This window comes from Polyodon spathula, chromosome 25, assembly GCF_017654505.1.
Source record: "Polyodon spathula isolate WHYD16114869_AA chromosome 25, ASM1765450v1, whole genome shotgun sequence".
NCBI classification, from domain to species: Eukaryota; Metazoa; Chordata; class Actinopteri; order Acipenseriformes; family Polyodontidae; genus Polyodon; species Polyodon spathula.
Genome location: NC_054558.1, coordinates 2709231 through 2725671, shown reverse-complemented (window position 1 = coordinate 2725671; position 16441 = coordinate 2709231). Strand labels below are relative to the sequence as shown.

Genomic DNA, 16441 nt, shown 5'->3' with positions numbered 1-16441 from the left:
ATTGAAATCCGAACACTGGGGGAATCGTAGAGGGTTAGAGGAACACCAGCCAAGTACCCTCAAATCTGTAAATTTGAGATGGTCAGGGGCTGCTTGCACCACTGGAGGGTCACTCTTGACACGCTTTGTGGAACTAGCCATGCTTGGTTGCCTCTGTCAGTAAACACAGAGGAAGAGCTTGCAGCTGGTGTCTGAGATCCAGCCGTGAGCGATGCTCTCGTTAAATTAAAAGCAAGCCTTGCAATGTGAATTTCGTTTTGAAGTCGTACCGGCGGTGGATGGCGCTGGTACCGCGGGCTTGCTCTGAAGGATGTAACACAGCGTCTGAACGAGGACAGCTCTCTCTGTTCCAGTGCTGCATGTAGACTTCAGTGCCTGGCTGTCAAAGGATTGCTCTAACTTAAATTTTTTCTGTATATTTTGAAAATGTTTGTTTTACACTGTATTAATAATAATAATAAGAACTGTGATTAAAAATAATAAACTTAACAGTACTTTTTTTTCTTTTCATTGCAATGCAAGAGTTGTTCCCCTGCTACTCCATTAATAAAGACAATGTCATTTTAAAAAGTTTGCTGAGAGTTTCAAAATAAAGATGGGGGTGCGGAATCCAATACACATCAAACAGTACTAAAGAAAATCTGTTCGAGTTTATTAGACAGCCAGTGAAACAGTTTACAAGCTAAAACACAAATCTGAAAAGAGCGCTAGGCCTGAGAGCAGCGTGGGCTGCAGATTAACTGACAGTGCATCGCTCTCCACACGATACTGGATCTGATCCCTTGGGAACAAGATGTCTGGAGACTAGAAGACTGTAGGTAGAAAGCTCTTCCTTCAGAGTTGGGGGGCAAGGAGTATGCAGGAATGGCAATCAAAGACTCCCATTGCATAGCAGTTTGATCCACTCCTGGTTTCAGTCACTTCTTGAAAGACAATGGTATGTTACACCATACAGTAGTTCGAACATAATTTTTGCAAACGTGGAGCTGTGGGTGAAACTGCTATGCAATAGGGGTCTTCTTCCCATCCCGGAGTATTTCATTGGCCTTAAGGGTTGTCACGACACCTTACAGTCTGCCTAAATAATATATTGCAGGTGCCGCTTTCACTGGGTCACAAGGTCAAACAGCAAGGTAATGTGCAGCAAGAACAGGGACTGTGGACACAACTGCTGAAGTGACCAAACATCAAGAACTTCAGCCGAGGCACGTCTGTACCAACGTTCATCACAGGCCTTCTCAAGTGACAGCTCAAATTTAACGTGTGGCACACGTGTGCCTCCAATATGAATCTCAAATTACAATTTTTTTAAAAATGTTTTATGTGAACTGGTGCTAATTCAGATCCTGTACAGAAAGTTCCCTTCGCTGTCATAAAACTCATTCCCCTTCCGAACCACCCCCACGCTGCTTTGTGGTGTGCTTTCAGCCAGTCTTTCCAGCTCCTGGTCAGTCAGCACCTCTCCACTCCACCCCTCCTCCTCCTCCTCAGTGGAACAGCCCTGCTTCTCCCCGGAATGCTCGGGCTTGGGGATTTCCCTGGAATGCAGGGTTGGGGAGTCCCCGGAACCTTCAGCCTTCTGAAGGGCAGCACTGCTGGGCACCGTGAAGTTAGCAGCCGAGGGAAACAGGCCCCCTCCTCTCTCTGCTGAATCCTGTCGAACGGCAAGACTACCACCGCTCGCCTGGCTGCTTGTGTTTTTCATTACTCTTGGCGCCGGCAGCATGGCATTTTGCCCGCTGGACAGCTCTGGTACCTTCGAGTCTCTGCACTCCGCTTGGCAAAGGCTTCAGCCCTAATTTGGACAGGACTCTGGCATCCTGCTTCGCCTTTCTCTCTAAGGGGGGTGCGAATTTACTCTGAAGGACCCTTCTGATGACGTCAGGACTCACGTCAAACCCTTCAGCCAGCCGAGGTACTGTCCACTCCTCGGGGGACTCCTGTCTCAGGTACCTGGGGACGGGACAGAGTGAAGCAGAGCAGCAATGCTGGATCATCACAGGCCACTTCCCATATCAGCACGAAGCAATTATAAACTTGCTTCGATTGGTCCTATTAAATAAACATGGCTGAAACAAATACTTGAGACTCGAACACTCCTGTATCGTGCTGTATTGTTTTCTTGAACAGCAGCACTTAAAAAGAAGGAGGGGGGGGGGGGGGACAGAAAGGAGATCAGCTTTGATAGCTTTCCCTGGTTCAGAATGAAGGCCTTGTGAATCTGCCATGCTGAGACTGTTCGATACGCTCCTGAGTTTCACAGACCCAGACTGACACCAAGATTAGTGTTAACTGGGGTCTGTGAGACCAGCCTCTGGGGCACTGGTTTATTTTGCACTGGGGAGGGCCTATTAAAAACGTTTCTTTCCCCATAATGCTGTTGTTTTTCTGTTGTATAAAGAAGGGCCAACCACATATTAACCAATCTGCTAAACCCAGCCAGCCGCTTCCGAGCCGGTGAGCCGTGCCCAGCCCCCTGCATCTCAATCCCTGCATCCCTCTGGAACAGGTCCTGCATCACCTGATCACTTCCCCCAGTCTCTCTTCTGCTTCCTCCAAATCCTCCGCTTCCAGCTGGAGTGATCCATTCCTCCGGTCCGCTCCCGGTCTCTCCCGGGCCGCACCGCCTCTGGATTTCCACTCGTTCCGTGTGGAGAGGCAGCGAAACAGAACCACGTTCACAACCAAACGGGGCAGAGCCAGGGCCAGCTGCTTCAGTGGACCTGGTTCTGATCGGATTGGGAATGATAACAGCAAAGGGCAAACTCGATGAAACATAATGCTGTCACTAATAGAGGAATTCAGCAGGCAGGGAAGAGCTGACTCACTCTCTCCTGCAGAGAGGAAGACAAAAAAACATTTCAACAACAACACAATTACAATTACAGCAAGGAGACTGAAGCGAGTTATTCTGACACGCAATACGGGGATGGAAATAAGACTCCTATCTCACAGCAGCATCACCCATTCCAGGTTTTAATACCAGCTTGATTTGCCACAGTGTACAGGCAACAAGCTCAGGTGTGTCTCATGAAAGTCACAGTATAAACCAGGAATGGATTACAATGCTATGCAACGGGAGTCTAATTTCAGTCGCTGCAATAACGTACTCTATATGAATAAACGCCTTTATTTCCAGCCACATGAAAACAAGACAAACGCTGAATTTCACTATCGGTTTAGTTTTGCACACAGCCTGGCTGACACCAGAAGGTTGCAAAAACATTATAAACGTCACTTACCGAAATGAACACGAGATGTGGCAAATTCGTACAGATCAGGGTGCGGTTTGACTACAGCGCTTCACAACACGAAGCAGCTATCAGAGCCGTGTGGCTGCATGGCATCGACTGACACAGTCCTGAGCTGACAAACTACTCCGCGTCCTGACCCGTCCTGACCCGTGCTGACCCGTGCTGACTCGGGCTGCTTTTCCCGACCCCCTGTCGGTCCGGGTGGGGGGAGGGGGGGGCGGAGTCGGCCGTGCTCCACGCATGCGCACTGTCCCGGCAGACAGGGGGGGCGGGGAGACACCCTCGTCCTATTTGTTGCCAGCACTCGCGTTGCTCCATTTTGTCCGCACGCCGTGAGCTCGGTGATTGGGTTTTGGGGATCGGTACTGGAGCCAATCAGAGGGGAACCGGGGCGGCAGAGACACGGTGAGAGAGAAGCACGGCTCGAAGGGGAAGGGAGCCCGCAGCTGGGGATTGGTGTGTCACTGACCAACCAAATTACTAACACCGCAAAATGCAGGAATTAAAATAACACAGCGGCGTGCAGATGCACCCGGCGGTGACCTGGTTGGTTTAATGATTGTGGCGTGGTACGTCCTTATATAATCCCTTAAATTCTTATAAATAAAAAATATAATAAATATCTTTAATTAAAGAATTAAATAAAAAAACAAACTTACCTTTAATGTTAAAACCTTAAAATTTAAAAAATATATACCCTCTTTTTAAAATTAATAAATTAAAAATTAATAACCCCTCCTTATAAAATAATAAAAAACACCTTAATTAATTAAAAAAATTTTAAAAAATAAACAGACTTAAATATTTGTTAATTTTATTGTGTTAAACTTTAAAAGATTATAAATATCTTAAAAAAAATTTTGTAAAATAAATAACTTATGTATAAATTTAATATTATATAATAAAAAATTAATAAAAGAAATAACACAGCGGCGTGCAGATGCACCCGGCGACTGCGAGGGGAGAGGGGAGGGAGGGGGAGGGAGGGAGCAGGCTGACAGTGGGTCCCGCCGTGCCCGGGGCCGTCGTCCGGTTGGCTCTTTCTGAAAGACACAAAGTGGTCGGGGGCTGGAGTGTGGCGGTCCGTGGGCCCCCTGCCCTCCTCCTGTTGCCGAGTCCCCCACGGACCCAAAAAAAGTCTGGAGGATTGTTTTTTGTTGCTCGAAATAAATCTTTTTCTTTTTTTCATGGGATGAAAAAAAAAAAAAAAAAAAATAAAAAAACCCAAAAAAAAAGTATTGACGTATATATGGTAACTTTTACCGTCGGAACCTCCCCGTCCACACTCTACACACCGTCTTATAGAACACACTTTTATTACAAATGCCTCATTGCAAAAGTGAATCTAACAGTGCTACGCATTTTGAGGCAAATTGTTAGGAGCAAAATGTTTTTTTTTTTTATGCCGGGTCTGTGTAATGATTTGCAGATGTCGATGATGATGCGAATAACAGGAATGTCAAAAAAGAAAGACATTCTCAGAACCTGGAACCCAATGAACCCGCAGAAGAACTAATGCGAACCGGGCTTGTTAATCTGAGCAAATAAAACTCGTGCTTGTGGAGACAGCTTTTCTGTCCACTGTGTGACTGGACCAGCACAGTACAAAAAACAGGGCGCAGGTTCAGCAAGACATACCCCCGGGATCCACGGTACCCCTGAAATTATATAAACGGTGACAGGATTCAAGCAGAGCGCCCTTGTGATTCATATCAGCGGTTACCGAGATCCTGTGGTGTTGACAACCATGTAACTGAAGAGCCATGGCCAGCACGGCTAGAAAATGCGCACACGCAGTACGATAAAAAGATATGAACAGCCGCAGGGTGAACAGTGTTCATTTCTCTTAAATGCGAGCGGGTGTTTTGTGCAATTCAGCGTGCAATCGCAGCTGAAATACGAAAGCTTTTTATTTTTCCTTCTTTTTCGCGCGGTGTGCTGTCCACCTCTTTCTTTGTCGGGACAAAATGGCGCCCGGGTGCGTTTGCATTGAGAGAGAGGATCGGGTTTTTGTTTTTGAAATTGAGATATTCGGGGGGGGGGGGGGGATTTAAACAAACAAACAAACAAACAAACAAAACGACTTTGCGTTGTTGTGTTGCTTCCAGCGTTGGCAGCTCGTTTACTCTTGCGACAGCGTGGCGAGGTGTTTGGAGACGCAGTGTTTTGTTTCTGCGCTTTGTTTGGCTGCGCGGTTGTCTTGGTTAAATGTTGGCGTTTCTGTACGTGACTAATCTGACACGGTGTGACATTTAAAAAAATATATATATAATATAATATAATAACGTCAAAATTAGGTTTCTGAGAAGCTTGTGAAATACTCGACTGAATGTGGCCTTGATTAATATTGACACAAAGGAATTTCCCGTGGCGCCCATCCACAGCGCCCCCCACTGGCTGCTTCGTGCACTGCAGAGCAGTTCCTGCCTGTTTACAGTACTGTATAATTTAAACAGACACACCCCCCTCCCCACACACACGCAAGCAATGCAAACTGGGTTTCAACATGCACATCACATGCTGCCTTGTTATATACCGTGCAACTGAATTCAGACACTTCAGCTAAAAATATGAATAAATGCTTACTTAGTACTCTGATTTACAGTAATATGCGGTCATGTCACCAACCATGTTGACTGCTTGCCCAGTTGTCCCAAGCTATACTTTAACTTGATTGCCACGCGGGTAATAAGATGATACTTTACTGACTAAACGTGCTATTAATATATATATATATATATTATTATATATATATATATACATATAGATATATATATATATATATATATATATATAGCACAGACCTTCAAGGAGAAGCAGAGTTGTAGAACCTGTATGACATCACACAGGACTCCTGTGTCTCATTCACAAGAGAGTGTGCTGAATTCTTGTGGAGTGTTCGTGCCTGGACTGCCTTGTTAAACCCAGTGTGTGTCATCATCACACGTCTGTGCTCCTGTCTGAAGTGTAACTCCAGTACTGATTTCAGACTCGGCCCTGTGCTGTGTTCTCCTCAGCTTCACCAGTGCTAGATTCTAGTGAGCCATGGGTAAAATGACCCAATCTGTGGAATTTTATTTGTTAAATTTTCTTTCAGATTTTAATCTTTGTGTTTTTACTTTTATAGAAAACCTGAGTTAGAAATTCTTCAATCGCTGGTGCATTGAGGCAACCATGGAGCAATATACAACCACCACCAGCAGCACTGGAGAGCAGATCATTGTGCAGACTTCCGCTGGACAGCTTCAGCAGCAGGTATGCTACGATAACGAGCAGCGTCCCAGGGAAGAGTCGCCCCAATATCCAGTGACAGCATAGCAACGTGTAATAAAGCATGTTCTCAAACATGGCAAGCCAGGGGAAATGCGTAGTGTACCCACAGGGAAAGCACAGGGACACTGCAGAAATACAATGACAGGCTTGTATCAGGTGAGCTGTCATGTGTTTGGAGATGCCTTTCTAATTTTACACATGCGTGTTCTTTGCATATTTGTTGGTGGATTTATTGTTAATACAAACTGGCAACTTGCAATAACTAAAGCAACTTTCAATGGACTAGTTCATGAAACTGCAAATTCTGATTCAGAAACCGCAGTTCATTTCCTGTGTTTACAGACTGATCGCTCTTATTAACCAAGCTATTGATTTATTTAATTAATATTTATTCACTAGCGCAAGTGCTACTGGCCAACGTTCTTGCAAGCCCCTGATAATTTCCGTTGTGTTGGCAAAGCGAGTCTAGCGCTCAGGTGCGGTCCTGATGCCGCTGCACAGGAAGCTACTCCACAGAGCACGGTGGGCATTGCTGTAGCCAGTGCAGGCGTGTGGCATCGCTACATGCCGCTAACGGTCTCTCCCGCGGAGTGCTTGTTTTGGGGACTGCGTCCGGCTGCGCTCCGCTCCGTGGTAACGTCCTGCATTGTCGTTGGCAGCAGGGAGGGGTGACGGCCGTCCAGCTCCAGAGTGAGGCTCAGGGGGCGTCGGCCTCGGGCCAGCAGGTGCAGACACTTCAGGTAGCGGTGTGACCCCTGACCTCTCTCATTATGCATACGATTCGCTGCATGACAAAACTCATCCTACCGCTTAAAAAAAACTAAAAACCAGTAACTCATGGGAAGCTTTTTTTTTTTTTTTGAAGCGGTTGCAAGCAGATTAAGTTGATTGTGTTTCTTGAGCATTTGGCTGATGTAGTCGCTGTGTTGTGCCATTGAGGCCCCCCACCTTTCTGTCAGGTGCTCATCATCACTTATGTATTGTAATGTCTTTTTCTAATAACATGCTGGCGTTTTTCAATCAAGGCTACCCATGCTGAGCTCAAGCCCTGCACTTACTGAATTTGAGAAGCCTCCCTTCAGTATTCTTTACAGTGTTTAAATAGAACAACGTTGTGCTAGTTTACACACAGATATATATAGCAAATTCTTATAGTGGTGCAGGAAAGCCATACGTTGATCTGGGAGCCAAATGCCTGCTTTTGTCATCAGTTAAAACTGCAAGATCATCTTTATGTTGGACAGTCTTTGGTGTTCATTCCTCACTGCTGGTGGGCTCAGCTTGTTGTAAGTCATGGCTTCATCAAGTGCAAGGCAGTCCTGTTATTTGCATGCAGCATGTTTTACCTGCAGATCCATGCAGTTATCAGGATATTATACTGTATTGCATTTTCACAAGACTCGTGCGTCCCATCATCAGCGGTATCTGTTTAAGGGAACTGCAGTGCAGTAGCCCCGGTGATAATTCGAGCTGTCTGCTTATTCTTCCTGGGTGCAGGTTCAGGGTCAGCCCCTGATGGTCCAAGTCAGTGGAGGTCAGCTGATCACGTCCTCAGGCCAGCCGATCATGGTGCAGGCAGTCCAAGGAGGTCAGGGGCAGACCATCATGCAGGTGCCTGTGTCCGGAGCGCAGGGTCTTCAGCAGGTACAGTGCATTGCTCTGCTCTGTGGTGCTCTGATGCTTGTGGGTGTGGGGCCCTTGTAAAGTAGCGTCATGATGTTGTTTTTCTTCACCTCTGCAGATTCAGCTGGTGCAGCCTGGGCAGATCCAAATCCAGGGGGGGCAGACGCTCCAAGTCCAGGGGCAGCAGGGTCAGACCCAGCAAATCATCATTCAGCAGCCGCAGACCGCCGTCACGGCTGGGCAGACCCAGGTGAGGCCCCGCCCCAGCGGCTGTGGAACCCGCAGGGTATCTTCACAGCTGTTTAAACTGGCTCGCTGTACACCGAGCACAGAACACTCGCTTCCAACCATAGCCCTTCACACCCGCAGTGTGTGCACAACAAGCCAAGGAAGAACGACTCCCGAAGGTGGAAACGGCGATGATCCAAACTTGGTCGGAAACTGTGTCTCAAGTCTTGGTAGAGAGCTGGCAGATCACAATCTTGTGTGGCATTCTGTACTTGAGGCTCTCAGGAGTGCAGAAGCAGTTTTGAATTCCAGACCAAAATCCTTCTTCATTTTTACGTTCAGCTCACAAGCTTGCACTCGAAGGCCACTATTGCAATGTATGTTTGTGGTACCGTTACTGTAAATGTGTTGGGTTCGTGGGAAGGTCACATCTATCTGAGTTTCCTGAGCTACTCCAATGTTCATGACAGATTAGCGCCTGTGTTAACGTGGGGTTTCTCCTGGTCTCTCTTCTAGGGGCAGCAGATAACAGTGCAGGGCCAGCAGGTGGCGCAGACTGCCGAGGGGCAGACCATCGTCTACCAGCCTGTCAATGCTGACAGCACAATACTGCAGCAAGGAGGCTTTGGAGGAGGTGCAGCAACTGATCATCACTCTGTACATGAGCACAGAACAGGGCGTCCCTGTGTGCCCTAAAGTAGCTTGCAAATAAGTGATAGGATTTTATTATTATTATTATTATTAACCTGTGTTCTTGTCATGGCCCCCTTACCAACTGTGACCAAAGTGGCATTGATGAGAAGGAGATTAAAACCCTTATGACCGCATTTACAAAATACTTGGGGGTTGTGGCTCACCTCAAGTGTGCCGAGTAAATGGCTTTTCACGTTTTAAATACTCAAACACCCCCGTGTTTCTGAATGCGGCTTTCTGTTCATCTTTTTGCACCAGTATTGGTGTCTGAACAATTGCGTCTAAATACCGCCACCAAGTTCAGTGAAGTTTTTACACCAAGGTTATGAAAATGAAACATCTAACTGTGTGAGAGTCTCTGTGGTGAGAGTGTGTCTGAACGCTAGTGTGTCCCCCTGTTCAATGTATTTGCATGGTGTCCCTTTTAGATCAGTCGCATAGACTTCATAGCCTCTCTTGTGAGTGACAGTGACAGTGAGAGTGTGAGTTGGTTGCTGACGCTGCTCTTCCTGTTTCAGGTATGATCACCATCCCAGCTGCCAGCCTTGCTGGTGCCCAGATTGTCCAGACCGGCGGCAACACCAACACCACAAACAGCGGGCAAGGCACAGTCACCGTCACGCTGCCAGTGTCCGGCAACATGGTCAACGCCGGCGGCATGGTCATGGTGAGCGCTCGGCTCCCCCTGGTGGAGGCAGTGCACTGCATTCACTCACCCCACACCTCCAATCCCTCAGCTTGATTTCACAGGCACTGCATTTACTCACCCCACACCTCCAATCCCTCAGCTTGATTTCACAGGCACTGCATTTACTCACCCCACACCTCCAATCCCTCAGCTTGATTTCACAGGCACTGCATTTACTCACCCCACACCTCCAGTCCCTCAGCTTGATTTCACAGGCACTGCATTCACTCACCCCACACCTCCAATCCCTCAGCTTGATTTCACAGGCACTGCATTTACTCACCCCACACCTCCAATCCCTCAGCTTGATTTCACAGGCACTGCATTTACTCACCCCACACCTCCAATCCCTCAGCTTGATTTCACAGGCACTGCATTTACTCACCCCACACCTCCAATCCCTCAGCTTGATTTCACAGGCACTGCATTTACTCACCCCACACCTCCAATCCCTCAGCTTGATTTCACAGGCACTGCATTTACTCACCCCACACCTCCAATCCCTCAGCTTGATTTCACAGGCACTGCATTTACTCACCCCACACCTCCAATCCCTCAGCTTGATTTCACAGGCACTGCATTTACTCACCCCACACCTCCAATCCCTCAGCTTGATTTCACAGGCACTGCATTTACTCACCCCACACCTCCAATCCCTCAGCTTGATTTCACAGGCACTGCATTTACTCACCCCACACCTCCAATCCCTCAGCTTGATTTCACAGGCACTGCATTTACTCACCCCACACCTCCAATCCCTCAGCTTGATTTCACAGGCACTGCATTTACTCACCCCACACCTCCAATCCCTCAGCTTGATTTCACAGGCACTGCATTTACTCACCCCACACCTCCAATCCCTCAGCTTGATTTCACAGGCACTGCAGCACTCACCCCACACCTCCAATCCCTCAGCTTGATTTCACAGGCACTGCATTTACTCACCCCACACCTCCAGTCCCTCAGCTTGATTTCTAGGCACTGCATTTGGTGCTGACTGCCTCCTGTTGAAGCTGTGTGTGTGTGTGTGTGCACCAACCAGACTAACTATATGATTTGTTTTTATATATGTATATATAACTGCTGGATTGCTTGCTTTCTACCTGTATTTTGTGTGTGTGTGACTAACAGCAGCTTCTTTCTCAGTGCTCCGGATAGGGGTTGTGTGTTCGCTACTAAAGATTTGTCTGTCGGCCATTTCACTAGAATTCGGGCCCATGTCGCTCCCTCTGTATTGGAGGAGGTGGACAGTTTGAACCAAATATTCTTAAAGCGTTCCTGAGAGTGTTGTGTTTCAGAGCTGAGCACTGTGCTAAAGAGCTGTAGGGGTTGAGCTCTGTGGTTAGAACAAGGGGGCCACGTCTTAAGGATATTAGAGCTGCACAAACGACACCAGGAGTTCTGGAATACAGGCTGACTGCGGAGTAAGGAAGCTTGGGAATGTTTTGCTTGGGGGGGGGGGGTTCAACTCTGCATTCTACAGAAACGAGCGAAGAATGAGAAGTTGCATTGACGTGACTGATTGTGCGGTTCGACCGCTGGCAAGATTCTGGGAGTTACAACTAACGACCTAAACCAGCAATCCCGGTGTTTACTGAAGCCTCTTGATCTCGTGAGCCAGATTGTGTAACAAGCCTTTCCTGTCTGTCTCCGTTTTCAGATGATGCCCGGGGGGGGCACTGTGCCCACCATGCAGAGAATCCCGCTGCCAGGGGCCGAGCTGCTGGAGGAGGAGCCTCTCTATGTCAACGCCAAGCAGTACCACCGCATCTTGAAGAGGAGACAGGCCCGCGCCAAGCTGGAGGCAGAGGGCAAGATCCCCAAGGAGAGGAGGGTGAGCCCCCCCCTCCCGCCACCCTGAACGACAGGAAACCGAGCGACGCAGACAAACGCTTCGGCGAGGGCCACCGCCTTCATTGTGTACTGGGGGTGGCCCCAGCCGAAGCGCAAGTGCGCTTGACTTGCTTTCTGAGTCCAGAAGGAGGCACTAGCTGAAACGCCTGTCTACGTGACTTGAACTGTTTGAATTAAGAGCCGCCCTCAGTCTGGGTGGGATCCGTTTCGTTTTGTAAAGGGTGCTTGTTTTGTGTGTTCTCTTTTTTTTTTTAAAACCGATATCAAGCTTTCGCACACATACATATTATTTTCCCAGTTCAAGCTAAACTAGCATATTTTTTAACTTGCACTGTACCTGACACACAGGGGGGCGGCACAGAGCACTCTTTTTTTTTATATTGGATCTTAGTTTGACGTCAAAACGTTTTGTTTTGTTTTTTCAGAAATACCTGCACGAGTCCCGTCATCGCCACGCCATGCAGAGGAAGCGAGGCGACGGGGGGCGCTTCTTCTCCCCCAAGGAGAAGGAGGAGATGGCAGCGGCTGCGGCGGCCGCAGCAGCAGCGATGCATGTGAGAGCAGAGATGCGCTTTAGAGAACAGCCAGTGCAACTCAGTGCAGGGTCACAATCCAGAACCACAGAGCAGCGGAACACTGGAACCTTCCTTTCAGTGTGTTAACCCTTGAGAAGGAGGAATCAATAATGCAGCCTCTTGGGGGGGGGGGCTTCTCCTGTCTGGTGTTAATAACAGATTCGCTGCTAAATTTAATTTAACCACGGCTGCTATACGAAACTCACGCAAATAAATTCGGACTTACACTGGGGGAGGGCAACAGTTTGGTGCATCACTCACTGTTCCCAAAGGAAACAAACCCTTGGAAGGATGGTTCCAGACCACTGATCTGTTAAACCTGGTGAAAGCCCAGTGGAATCTGTTTTAAGGTTACATTACAAATAAGAGCTAATTGAAATGCCGTTTTATGTATATATTTTACCAGATAGCACAGGGGAGTTTTTTTTTTTAATATGCAGTTCGGACAGTCCTTTGTAATTCGTCATGCTTGTGGTGGGGAGGGGGGTGTGGTTCTTTACATAGCACTGAATTGATGCATTGTGCAATGGTTCTGCTGTGTGCTCCCTGCATGTTGTGTGTGTTTTTGTTGCAGTTCTGTTGTGTTGTGTTCACATCTGCAGTGTGTTTGCCTTCGTGTTTCTTTCTTGTCTTGCCTTTTTGTTTTTTTTTTTGCTGTTGAATCTCAAACCAATCTTCTGTCCTAACGCTGTGTTCATTTAACAGATGCATTAGAATTCTGGGTAGGATAGGAGAGATTTTTAAAGGTACAGTATTTGATTTTTTCGCTTTTGAAAGAACGTTTGGTGGGCTAGCTGAGATGAAGCCACTGGAGGGGGCAGTGGGGTGGGGGGGTGCTGATTAGCCATGCTTTCTTTCTGTTGCCTTGTCTGTGTCCAACACTCCTAGCTTCAATATCAGTGTCCATTCCATTTGCTTCGAGTTTTTGTTACTCTTTGTACCAAAATGCTTTGTGTTGTCTTGGGGCTCGTACCAAGGGTGGAAGCAAGTCTTCCACTGCAGAGCAGTGTTGTTTGAACATTTCGATGGAATAGTGATGCTTGATGCAGGATTCACTCTAACATGGCAATCCTAGTCTTTAATAAGCAAGTGCTAATGCGTAATTCTCGTTACCTCACAACTGATTCAGACTTTCTGTGTAAACCCAGCATTGAGAAACCCGTCCAGCGTTCCTACCTTTGTACAGCGCTGGCTTTTTCATTGTTGCTGTGCGGTGTGTTGATGGGCTTATTGAATTGTGGCTTGTCCTCTTCTTTCCTGTGCAGGAGCAGTCCCAGCCGGGTGACGAGGTGGTGGCTCAGATGATCAGGGTGTCTTAAGCCCTGCACCCACATGTGCATCTCTTAACAAGGCTGTGCCAGCAGGGTTCCACACAGCCCTTCCAAGCAAACAAACAAAACGTTGTACAGCACTATTATCCAGACCTCGTGTTAACTGCTCTGTGAATGCTGCAGTCTTTTACAGAACGTCAATGGCAGTTAATTCCCTCCTGTGGCATTCTCCAGCCCCTACCCTCCAGCATGCACGGAAATGTTTAGAGTATTCTTCACTGTGGCCTCGTCAGCCAATCATTTCATCTTGACTGGTGCTATTTTGTAATCCTCCTCTGAGAAGTCAGATTGGGTCGGGGAAGGATGGTGCATCTTTACTTCCCAAAGCAGTTAACAAATTAGCTCAAAAACGAGAGATCAAGATCACACTTATCGGCTGCTGTTTTATAAGGGACGGGGGAAAAGCGGGGATAACAAATAAATACTGCATCCTTTTGATGTTCGTAATAGCAGTGATGTACAGTAAGGGTAGTTTTCTGTGGCCAGTATACACTTTGTCTTCAAATAGCAGTGTAGAAGCTAATATTCAACATCTGGAAAGTAAATGAAGTAAATACAGTGCAAGTTGTGGCTTGCTATGTTGACTGGGGGTCTGTAAGATTGTAAAGTGTATACCTGCACTGTTTCAGTGATGCGGACTTCTTGATGGTTTTATTTTTCCAAATGGAATGCTTATTGGTTTAGTCTTTCGTTTTAGTCGTAATATATTACTGTGGGGGGGGCAGTGCTGTATTAAAAAGCCTGTGATGTAATACCAACACAGATGAGTCCTGTTAAGAGTACCGCTGCATTGGTGCTGTGCAGAAGGGAGAAGCATGGTGGTGGAAATGGAGCTTTTGGTTCAGACATGACCCTGGCTAAACGACAGCTGGTTTCATGAAGCTGTATAAAGGGAGATTTTAAGAAATCATTCCAGAGTGTCTCTCTACCGTGATCCTTGTTGCATCTGTACAGCACCAACGCCACTGAAGACACGTTCTGAAAACAGAAGTGCTGCCCGCTCCTTCGCGCACACTGCGTTTGTGTACCAGTTTGGTTTTCCAGTAATGAGCATTTCTGAATATTTTTTAATGGTCCCCCCCTGTGTAGGCAATGCATACATTTCTATTCATATATTACAAATAATAATTATGTGAACAGTGTTTGTTTAACTTAGCGGGCTGGATTCTGAATTTGAAATACTTCAAGGGCTCTTGCATGTAGTCAGATTTTATTCTTTTTTTGTTTTGGAATAGAAGGTGCTGTATATTGCGTTTTTTTTAGCGTTTTTTTGTGTGTGTGAGAAAAACAGAAACTCTTTGTATATACAACCAAACGTTTATATTTAGTTTTAGTTTCCTCCTGTTTTGTTTTGTATTTTCAAGCATGATCTGTCTCTGATAAGGAAGCTGTATAGGAACAGTACTGTGTACACCATTCAGCTAATAAAACGTTGTACTTTTTATTTTACAAAGCTGTGTTTTTATTCTTCTGTCGGAGCGGCGAGCACGGTGTCGTTTTCCTTTTGCACGAACAATTCCACAGGAATCTCGCCCATCGTCTCTGGAGAGTGATTCATTCATGGAGTTGACGGGAGATTGAAGGACAGACCCTACAGACTTCCCAGGCAGGTAATGTCTCCTTGGCATTGGCAAGTGGTTATATCTTGCATGCTTTTAGATCACCGGGGGGAATGAGATAAGCACCAGATTGCAATTTCCAAATGTCAGTTCAAGGCAGGTCGTGTGATGGGCTCTAATGATCCAGCACATAACAGCTTGAATGCAGAAAGAGCCTGCCACCCCTATTGATTAAAACTCTGGACTCCCTTGTGCAGTGTGCGCCATTATTGTGCAAGAAACAGTGATGTGTTTGCTTCATGGTAAAATAAGGGTGTTGCATTTTAAAACAAGATTTCATCATGTTCTTTCAGTAACTTAAATCCTCTGATTTTGACCTAGGTCATCCTTTCACTGTCCTGTAATGAGCTTGTAATGTTGGGTTTCTGTAATTGAGCAAGGGGGCTTTTGACCTTGCAGGTAAACAGCATTACTAAGCAAACCCATTGAACCGAGGAGCTGGGGAAGAGGCTCTGCTGACGTCTGTGAATCAGTAACCAGCGCGTTGATCAACATCGCAAAGATCATTGGTTCAAGACCCGGGAAGACTCTTGAAACCCTGGGATCAGAATGAATCCCCCCCCCTCCCCGTATCAACTGATGAGATTAGCATATGTAGTTTTAAAACATTTGAAAGGGTCTTGGTTTTTCATTCACTTTTTGCAAGTCCTTCTATTTTTGTCCTGTTTAGATGGCTGGCTGTCTTGACTGGTGTTGTTTTCTGAGCTGGTTATTTGCAACAGCAAATGTCATTCAAGCTGTAATGCTACTGAAGGGGAGGGCGGGCTGAGTAACCCAGAGTAGAACCCGGGGTGCTGATAATGCTGAACACATGGCAAGTAATCCCATTCCAAAAGCACGTTATTCTCTAAGTGGAGGACCATCCTGAGGTGAGGGTGCTCTGATGTAAACCTTACGGATTATTTTTTATATAATATTTAGGATGTCTGGCTTTTAACACCATGATTAATGAGTGACAGGTGTATTTTTATTTTTTTGTATACAGTTAGAATATTCTATAGCTAGCTAAGGGAATATCTTCTTACATGGGTTGAATATCAGAAGTCTTTCGGGGCGCTGTTTTCAATGCTATTGGTTTACTAGGTGTGCAGGAAATACCTTGTTTACTGTAATTAAGAGAACCGTTGTGTCCATACAGCGATGTTGGGACAGGGGTGTCTACATATCAACATAAACGTTAGTTGGGTTATCCCTGCGTAATGAATACTAGACTCGTGATTGGAAATAAATAACGCTGTCTAGATGCTATACCCTCTGTACCAAACACAATCGATAATTAACATTCTAGTCCTTCTGGAAGGAA

At 46.5% G+C, this 16441-nt stretch overlaps 1 protein-coding gene and 1 pseudogene across 4 annotated transcripts; one reads left to right on the top strand and one right to left on the bottom strand.

The window, feature by feature from the left end:
- Positions 1 to 1317: 1317 nt before the first annotated feature.
- Positions 1318 to 3461, bottom strand: LOC121299710 (annotated as a pseudogene).
- Positions 3462 to 3556: 95 nt separating this feature from the next.
- Positions 3557 to 14968, top strand: LOC121299709 (nuclear transcription factor Y subunit alpha-like). Of its 4 annotated transcripts, XM_041227649.1 has the most exons (11): positions 3557 to 3659; positions 6382 to 6509; positions 7187 to 7267; positions 8025 to 8171; positions 8269 to 8400; positions 8895 to 9012; positions 9590 to 9738; positions 11420 to 11593; positions 12039 to 12167; positions 12894 to 12934; positions 13454 to 14968. In XM_041227649.1, exons 2-10 carry the CDS (start codon positions 6429 to 6431, stop codon positions 12900 to 12902), a joined length of 1020 nt encoding a protein of 339 aa, XP_041083583.1. In that variant the 5' UTR covers positions 3557 to 3659; positions 6382 to 6428; the 3' UTR covers positions 12903 to 12934; positions 13454 to 14968. The 4 variants fall into 4 exon arrangements, with proteins under 4 accessions (XP_041083583.1, XP_041083582.1, XP_041083581.1 ...); XM_041227648.1 differs by lacking the exon at positions 12894 to 12934 and having other exon boundaries at positions 7190 to 7267; XM_041227647.1 differs by lacking the exon at positions 12894 to 12934.
- The last annotated feature ends 1473 nt before the right edge of the window (positions 14969 to 16441 follow it).

Coding starts and splice junctions, on each gene's coding strand:
- LOC121299709 (XM_041227647.1), top strand. CDS start 6,429: ATGGAGCAATATACAACCACCACCAGCAGCACTGGAGAGCAGATCATT. Junction 6,510..7,186: donor CTGGACAGCTTCAGCAGCAG/GTATGCTACGAT, acceptor TGTCGTTGGCAG/CAGGGAGGGGTGACGGCCGT. Junction 9,739..11,419: donor ACGCCGGCGGCATGGTCATG/GTGAGCGCTCGG, acceptor CTCCGTTTTCAG/ATGATGCCCGGGGGGGGCAC.